The sequence below is a fragment of the Scomber scombrus genome, chromosome 13 (assembly GCF_963691925.1).
Source record: "Scomber scombrus chromosome 13, fScoSco1.1, whole genome shotgun sequence".
Taxonomy (NCBI): domain Eukaryota; kingdom Metazoa; phylum Chordata; class Actinopteri; order Scombriformes; family Scombridae; genus Scomber; species Scomber scombrus.
Window position 1 is genome coordinate 15,900,658 of NC_084982.1, and position 9,216 is coordinate 15,909,873.

Consider the following 9,216-nt stretch of genomic DNA (forward strand, 5'->3'; position numbering starts at 1 on the left):
CCTCTCCGTGTTACAGGAGGCACAATCAGGTAGGTCCAGGGGGTCTCTGGCTGTCTTGGCCTCGTAACACACAAGGCTGCTCAATGGGACGGAAGTTATTGGGGGGTTTGGGGGTGAAACTGATGACATGGTGTGTGACAGAGACTCATCATTTGAGTCTGATACATGTATTTGAGCAGCAAGGCTGTAATGTTGCTCTGCTTGTCTGTAAAGATTTATTCCAGATTGCAGTGCCTGAGGGGTCAGCGGCCTTAGATGTGTGGAAAAAAACCCTGTACCTTTTGGGGAAGAGGTTGTGAAAGTAATGAAACTTAATAGGAAAATAATGAAGATGTATCCATCCACCTATCTATAGACCAGTGCTGAACATTTTCATGATATTTTCTCCAGAACACACAGAGACAAAGCACTGAGCCCCCTTTCAGACAAGTTGAAGAGTTCATTTGGTATATACTTTTATGCACATGTGCATATGTTGGACATTTCCCTGGAATAGAATGCATTTTTGTCCTCACAAAAGTTGAATTTATGGCTTTGCTCCTGCCTGACAGAAATATGTTTTTATTTTTTCAGGGGGAAGAAGAAATGTTTAATCCACCACACGCTGTGAGAGGAAAAAGTAATGCATATCTCACTATCTCGTCTGTCTCCCAGTGAGATGAAATTGAAATTTTAATGCATTTCAGAGTTTTTCCCCCGAATGGAGAAGCTGATAGACATGGGGATGTCATATTTACAGTATGAACACCCATGGTTTAATGCACTCTACAATACTGCCATCTCCAAGTTCTTCTGAACAAAACATGCTTTTCAACATAAAGGAAAGGCAAAGAACAAAATTATTCCTCAAGCTTTCTATCAAGCCTCTGCATTCATGGCAAAGTCTAAAGGGCATGTCAGTCCTCCTGCCTCCGAGAGAGGTAATTATCCTTTTCCTGTCAGAGAACAACAAATGATAGCCAACTATGGGGGTGCATTTTCAGGAGCTGAAATTTGTCAAGGAGGTTTAATTTTGTGGCAGCTGCATATCTACTTTATCATGTTTTTTTCTCCCAATGGTCATTTGTTGCATGTTTTTTTTCTATTCACTGGATCTTGCACAGGGTAGAGCTGTTTGTTTATGTCTGTGAGCTTCTGAGGGTGTATTTATGTGCCCTGCATTAATATACCTATTTATAGTCCTACACTTTCTTACAGTCATCTTTTTTTCTGTTGTGACCATTTCACAGATTATATATTGTCCAAGCAATTTCCCTTTCAGCATCTGTGTTTTTTACCTTTCAGAGAAAGCAGTGAATGGAGGGAAAATTATCACAATTACTCATATAATTGAGCCGTCTTTGTAGCAAGTGCAGCTTCAGTAGCCCTTTCTTCCATCAGCCAAAATGGTTTCATTATATGGGTTTTTCATATTCCCTGACACAGGGCTCTGCTGAGGGTCTGGCGCGTGGATGAGATGCAGGATGAACAGAGCGAATCATTAAGGTCACAGTAGGAATAATTATCCCAGCTATGGAAAGAGCATCTAGAGCCTTTTTTCTCCCCCGGCACAAATGCAATGTCCACGGCTTTTAGTCACAAAGAACTTTGTTACAAATGGAGCTTCCACCTTCTACTTATACAAAGAAGAGAGGGGGAGAGCAAGACTTGTATCAACATGACAATTTTCCATCATTAAGACTAATGACAGGCACAGACGGTGGGGATCAAGGGGAGCACAAAAAAGAGAGGCGCATTCAGGTGTTGGCTGAGTGCTGACCTCCTTCCTGTCTTTGTTGGAGACTTAACTCTTAACAAAAACTAAAAAGGGGTTTCAGACTAAAGGCGCAGCTGAACGTCAAGCAGCCCAACTCTCCATGGGCAAATGACTTAATTGGCAAATTTGCATGTTTTCCATTTGCAGGCAAATTAATTCAATAAGACCTACATGTAAAGATGTTTAATCAATCGTTGTTTTTAGTGTGTGTGAAATAATTCCGTGGTTTATAGCTGCATTGTATGGATTTTACTCCTGTAATCCATCTCACTTGCATCACTACACAACTAAGACTTTATTACTTTTTTTATTTATTGATTATCTGCTAAATTGATTTTCTTATTAGTTGACCATCTGATGCTGAGATCCTCACTTAACAGGTGGGGATACTGTAACCTGTAGCAAGTTTGAAGCGTCGATGTGACACTAGTTTCATAATTAAGTAAAAGCCATTTTTTTCAAAGTCCTTTCTCTCCAGCCTTCACTCAGGTAATTGGTCATTTTGCAGCCAATTTCAGGCAGGTTGGATGCTTGCTGCCATGGCCTGACCCCTGCTGCTGCTGTAATGGGCACAGCATTTCTACCAGTTCGCTGGGGGCTTTTCCACACTGTGACCCCGGCTATCTGAGGAGAGAACTGCTCTGAACACAAAAAAAAAAAAAGGGGGGGGGGGGGGGAGTTGAAATATGACTTTTCAGCTCTGCAAGGACCAGCTTTAAGTCATATTACACATGTGTTAATTATAGATTTCTTCTTTTCATCCAAAGAATATGTTTGTACAGTCAGAGGTGGCATATGTGGATGAAGGAGTAACTCAGGCACACAATTTCCCATAAATGTTCTTCTTCCTTCTGTGATAAGTAACAAAATGCAGAATCATGAAGGAAGAACTACAGAGAAAAACAAACAAAAACAAAACAATATTGTGTTCAATTTAATGCCGCATCGCTGACTCTATATTTCTGTGATCACCAGGCTTCAGCACTCAGTGACAGAGTGGAGCAACAAGTCCAGTCCAGAATCACAGGATCATTTCATCCTTAGCTGATGTGATGTAGCAGCTTTCAGAGTCTTCACTGCCTAAACACAAAGAAAACAATCATTATTTTCCCTGCACACAAATGCAACAATACACATGATTTAACTGTTTCATAATTTAATTACCCGTAATATTTTGTCTGTTAATTAAGAAAATGATTCTACCTTTTCAATTGTGGTTTAAAGCATAATGTGTAATTCAAACATGAACCAAAGACTAACATTTGAAGCTGCTTTCACTCCCAAACTGACTGACAACTCTTTTAATTAAAAGGAATAACATATATTTAATCTTATTTGATGTTTAATCAAATGATAAGAACAAAAATGTTGTTCTTTTTACATTTAGAGGTAAAATGATCTGGATAAACTTAATAATATAATTTAAAAAATAAGCATTTAGGTTCTAAATGCTTACAAAACCATTAATTCACACTACAATTTTATTTGAGAAATCCAATAAATGTATCCTCACTTGCAGGTAATAAAGTCTCATTTTAAAATGTTATTGTCCCTCAAAAATACACAATGTATGTATTTATTTTAATAACAAACTGACAGGAAGTCCAAAAATAGAATTTACTCCTCTAAAAATAACAAAAACTTAACATAAATTTAGTTTTTTCACCAGTATCCCTCCTGACCATTATAATATTGCAATCAGTTAACCCAATATAACAATTCTGTTTATTAGACATTATAACTCTTTTTTTGTGTTTGCATATAACTCAGTAAACCAAATCAATTCGCATTTTGATGCCACACTGAACATGAAAACAGACACTGAATCGAGTTAATTGTGGTGCATCTAGTTTGCGTTCATTGACGCTGCAAATTGCAGGATGGCAGCGAGCAGCAAAGACAGAGAGGAAGCACAACAAAAGGCAATTTTCGCTTGTTTGATTCGCTGTCTTTAAAACGCGAAATAAACTTCCGTACAGTGTGACATTTCTGCTGGGAGTCACTCACAGAATTACATTTGCGTTTGTGGTTTGAGGCGATGTGGTAATGATGTCCATCATGGGGCAGTTTCAGAAATGATGAGCTTCTATATTAATGTAAAACAACATTGTAAAGTGTGAGAACAATTTATTTCTTGTGATGAACATAAAAGGTGAGGAAATGTTGATTTTTAAGTTGTTGGGGTTTTTGTGTGCCTGTATCTGAAAATGTGATATTTCAGGTCAGATTTTATAGAAACTAGCTGGAAAAATAGTGAATGTTGTAAAGCTGTAGTGTTTCATTTATAGGGAATGGACATTTGAAGAAAAAAAAACAAACCCCTCACACTTCGCTGCCACCTCCATGACAAATATTAATCAGTGTGAAGAGCTCAAAGGGGCGCTGAGCCTTCACACAGCACGGCTGCAGTTTACCAACGCGCCGCGGTCAGGATAATATTTGGTGGCTGTTAAAATGTGGGTTGGCATGGCAGTTGAGGAGGGCTTTCCATCACCGGCCTGAAATGAAGTCTGTGACATCTTTAGCACCCCTCCGCCACCTCCCCTCTACCCCCACACCACCACCACCAACCCCTCTCTTCCAGTCTCTCCACCCATGCGCTATAACCCTCAGGTGAAGAGCAGCAGGTGTTAAAACACCCTCAGCCACAGAGCTACTCACTCCTAATGAGTCCTGCCTCCGCGCTCCAGCCATGCATGGAGGACTTTATTTTTAGTGCGGCTAGTTAGTTAGAGCCCTGCTGCCGGGCTGCAGGAAGGACCAGTGTGGCCTGTGCATGCCCTCCTGCCAGCATGTGCAGGAGTCAAATTATAAATTAAAGTGGTAATATTATCACACGCCTGACTCATCTTAATGACACCGAGGGTGGCTGGAGGAAAATCACTCAAATAAATATTTAATCCTTGAGGTTGATCAACTTTGAAAATGATTGATTCTGCAAAAGGCGTAATTTGAATGAATAGGCTATAGTTTTCCCATTTCAGAGGTATAAAGCCTCTTCAGCCCTAATTTACATTTTACTTAACAAAAAAAACAAAACACTATTTAGATCTTTATTATTATTATTATTATTATATTATCATTATTGATATTATTAGCAGCAGTGCTCGTGGTGTTATTTTACGTTTTTCTGCAGATTCTGCCTCTGCTCTGTTAATGGTTTTGCTCACAGCCGCGTTTCAGTTTGCAGATACTATAATCGTGGGAAAATAATGACAGTTATCAGTCGCACCCACCAAGTACCCATAAAAATCTGTCCTCTGTTCTGGAAGATGATAATTATTGGTTGTACTACCATTATCATTGTCGTTGTTGATAGAGCAAATCTTGAAGCATTTTTCGAAAGTAATTCCGGAGAAATCACTTCAAATTGGCCCATCTTTCGGGGGGACAAGGCAGCAGCTTTCGTTATAGCCCAATATTTGACAGAAATCTTTAAATTCAGGTGTCCACAGCCTCCTGGCACACTGTGGCACACGCGCCGTGATGTCAGCCACTGCAATTTTTTTTATAACATTTTTTTTTTTTTTTTTTTTTTTTTTTTTTTTGCAACTTGCTAGTTCTGTTTTGAGTTCAATTATGTAATTACACTGCTAATCACAGTGACGGAATTTAACTGGCTTTAATTTGTTATTCAGGTGGAGATGAAGGGACTGCGGATGATGGAGCAGCCGGGCTGTGTTTCAGCTCTGCACAGACACCAGAACAAGAGCTGCAGCCTGCAAATGAATCCTAATAAAATGAAGAGCTGGATACTTTCTTCTTCTTCTTCTTCTTTTTATTCTTCTTCTTCTTCTTCTTCTTCTTCTTACACCAAGTGCATCCCGCGGTGGCTCTCTGACCCCGGATGGCGCGGATTTATTTGCTTATTTTCCATCACATGACCTCTTGAGTAAGTCCATTGCTTTTAGCTGCTGATTGCAATTAGGATCCTTTTTTTTCCAGGATCCTGGTTAAACTCTACCTACAGATGCAGCAGTAATCCTGCATGAGCTTTGTGTGTGTGTGTGTGTGTGTGTGTGTGTGTGTGTGTGTGTGTGTGTGTGTGTGTGTGTGTGTGTGTGTGTGTGTGTGTGTGCGAGAGTGTTTTTGTGGAGGTTTAAACCCGCAGCTCAAGACAAATGTCTCCAGTTTAGCCGGTCGTCAATTCAATTAAATCAAATGTCCAGGGATAATTATTCCTGTTAGGCAGTGGGAGGCTGGCCGCGCCCCCATCCTCACTTATATTCATAATCAAAGGTGCCAGTGTTTAACACAACTGTGACCATTAATTGATTGCGATAGAAGGTGCGTGAAGTCATTTGCAAAGTATTTAAAATGTGATAAAAGAAATAAGACTACATGCATGCATTGCTGTATTGAAAAAAAGGAAAAAGAATGGAGGGGTGGGGGTGGGGGGGGTGGAGTGGGAAAAATACACCCGGGCAAGAAAATAAACACTAAATTAACACTAATTTACCAGATGCTTTGAAAGACTTTGATTTAATTACACATTGGTGAGTCTACACTGGACGCGCAGCTAATGAAAAATCCTTGTTTTACTACATTTCCTGCCCTTTATATGGTTTTATATCTTCATCCTTAGGCCTACCTGAACCAATGAACCTGCTAACTTCACACATTAGAGCACAACTGTTTTACCGTCCCGCGCTGCTGCTGCCAGGTGTAACTGAGCCCTCCAGCCACTGTAAGTGTTAAACACATGACTAATTACAGCCCTACTTATGAAAATTGAACGCCAGTGTTATGCTAATAAACCTTCCTCCAGACAGACAGAACATTTAGGAGCTTTAATCAAAGAAGCTTTTTATTTGAACCGGTCAGACAGAGCAGCTTTAACGAGGCTGGGAATATTATTTAACGTCATTAAATGTCGTTTAGACGGATATTAATTCATATATGAATATGACAGACCGGGTTTTGCTATATTGCTGGGCGCTTTAAAAAATATTAATGGCAATATCTGATGAAACATCACAAATGTTGCTGTATTGTTGAGACAAAAGTGGATCAGAAAAAGATCATATCACCAGATGATATCCCGTATTTTGAATATTGGATATGTGGGTGTTATTTATGTTGTTATGTGATAAATTATAAATAATAATAATAATATATATTATTATAATAATAGTGAATCTTGACATGTCACGAGTAAATCTGAGGTTTTGTAGTTTTCCTTGACATTATCAGGTTCTTCGGACCCAGCCCCAGCGTCGCCAATCGGCTTCCCTCTTGGAGAGAGTGGACCAATCAGCGACAGTCTTTGATGAATATTCATGAGTCCGAGATTCAAACCTTTGAGCGAGTTTCTCTTGGTCCACAGCATCATACCTAGGACTTTTCACAGGCACAAACTACATTTTCTTATGAATGGAAGGAGAAAAAGTCAGTTCGGCTTAAATTGGGACCCATCCTTCACTGAGATCATAGAAGGAAAACAACAAAAGCGAGACAAGGGGGACCGCCAGAAGAGATGACAATGACTACAATTCCAGAAAGTCTTAATAGCCCAGCCTCAGGAAAAACCGTTTTCATGGAGTTTGGACCCCCGAGTCAACAAATGTCGCCTTCCTCCATGTCTCACGGACATTATCCCATGCACTGTTTACATTCTGCAGGTCATACCCAGCACGACAGCTACAGTCCAGCCTCATCGTTTCCCAGATCTTTGGGTTATCCATACGTAAACTCCGTCGGCAGCCATTCCACCAGTCCATATCTCAGTACAGTACAGACCTACCAAAACAGCTCGGCACTCACACAGACTCGGTTAGAGGAAGCAGGTAAGTGTCCAACAGCGCCTTTGGATCTGAAATATTAACTTTCTTTGATGGCACGGTTTTCTAATGTATACAGTCCTCGCTGCATCGAAACGAGGAGCCAGATGTTGGAATTAGGCTTGGTAATTATTTATTGCGTAACGCTATAAACAATGTATGCAATTAAGGGTAATTATACCTAAAGTACAGCCTGTAAAACTTGCGCTGGAGTATTCATTGCTGCGCAGCACTGTTGGCTACAACTGCCTCCTCTTCTTTTTTTTTACTACTTCATCTTCTCCTTTTGCTCTTTTCTGTCTCGCAGCACCAGAAGCAGAGAAAAACACAGTGGTCGAAGGCGGAGAAGTTCGGTTCAACGGGAAAGGGAAAAAGATTAGAAAACCAAGGACTATCTATTCGAGTTTACAACTTCAAGCTCTGAACAGGAGATTTCAGCAAACTCAATATTTGGCGTTACCAGAGAGAGCTGAACTGGCAGCATCCCTGGGTCTCACTCAGACACAGGCAAGTCCATCAAAATGACGCACAAATAGCTTCACTCTACAGCAGCATTTTTACATCTTTTAATGTCATTTCTTTTTCTAAAGCCTCCCTTATTATTATTATTATTATTATTATTATTATTATTATTATTATTATTATTATTATTATTATTATTATTATTATTGTTATCATCATCCTTGTTATTTACAGATTATTTCTAATACAAATCTTTAATCAATATTATGATGCTCAATTTCTGTTTTTTGTTGTTGTTTGTTTTTTAAATGAAACCAAGGAGGAATTTTGTTAATCTCGGATTATGATCATGTCATTCATGTATTACTATCAATGATATAACTAATGTTAAAATAGTAATGTCACTATCAATGGCAACATATGATATTTTCCTCGCTCTTGATTTCTGTAATGAAATTTAACGCGTGCGTAAACCGTGCGTAATTATTTTTATACTAGCCATTTAATCTACTGTTTTAATTTTATTTTCTAATCCAGATTATATTCTTTGTTGTCCCAAAAGGTGAAGATTTGGTTTCAAAATAAGCGATCCAAATTCAAGAAACTGATGAAGCAAGGCGGTGGCACAATCGACGCCAGCGCCTTAGCTACTGGCCGTGGACTTTCCAGCGGTTCTCCCTCGGTGGCACCTGTTTGGAGCTCACCGACCACCGTGAAGACTTCAGTGGGGACGACCGGATCTTACATTCCCAGCTACACCTCATGGTATCCAACCACACACCAAGAGTCTATGCAACAGTCGCAGCTCATGTGAACAGAGACCTCAGCCATCGACTCTGCCATGGCTCGTGTATCAGGATGGTGAAAGGCCCTGCAGCCGCTCAGCGCAACCCAGCACTGAACATGCACAACACCAACCCCTGAGTTTGCTCCCGCATGCCGTCAGCTGACACAGTGGCCTCCTCATACCGGATGGCGGCAAGCAGTGAAGAAGAAGTCGAGGAAGAAGAATAAGAAGAAGCAGAGGAAGAAGAAGAAGGGGAGCTGAGAGACAGAAATGGCACACAATGCGCCCAAGGGCAAGAAGTCCGTGACAGTCAGCGGAAATCGAAGACAAATGGATCCTTTTTTTGGCTGCTGTTTATCACATTTCTGTCAGTTTCTATTTAGTTTTTCTAATCATATTTGTGAGAGCAATTCTGTTGTTGAGCTGTAGGC

General features: G+C 40.0%; 1 protein-coding gene across 2 annotated transcripts; it reads left to right on the plus strand.

Annotated features, from left to right (window-relative positions):
- The first annotated feature begins 7,232 nt into the window (after positions 1 to 7,232).
- dlx1a (distal-less homeobox 1a) lies at positions 7,233 to 8,812 on the plus strand. 2 transcript variants are annotated; one of them, XM_062431970.1, is made up of 3 exons: positions 7,233 to 7,542; positions 7,844 to 8,043; positions 8,561 to 8,812. In XM_062431970.1, the coding sequence occupies exons 1-3, from the start codon at positions 7,233 to 7,235 to the stop codon at positions 8,810 to 8,812; spliced, it is 762 nt and encodes a 253-aa protein (XP_062287954.1). The 2 variants fall into 2 exon arrangements, with proteins under 2 accessions (XP_062287954.1, XP_062287955.1); XM_062431971.1 differs by lacking the exon at positions 7,844 to 8,043 and having other exon boundaries at positions 8,561 to 8,583.
- The last annotated feature ends 404 nt before the right edge of the window (positions 8,813 to 9,216 follow it).

Bases quoted from the DNA above. Each gene is read 5' to 3' on its own strand.
- dlx1a (XM_062431970.1), top strand. From the start codon at position 7,233: ATGACAATGACTACAATTCCAGAAAGTCTTAATAGCCCAGCCTCAGGA. The intron at 7,543-7,843 runs GTAAGTGTCCAA...TCTGTCTCGCAG, and splicing joins GACTCGGTTAGAGGAAGCAG to CACCAGAAGCAGAGAAAAAC. The intron at 8,044-8,560 runs GCAAGTCCATCA...TTGTCCCAAAAG, and splicing joins TGGGTCTCACTCAGACACAG to GTGAAGATTTGGTTTCAAAA.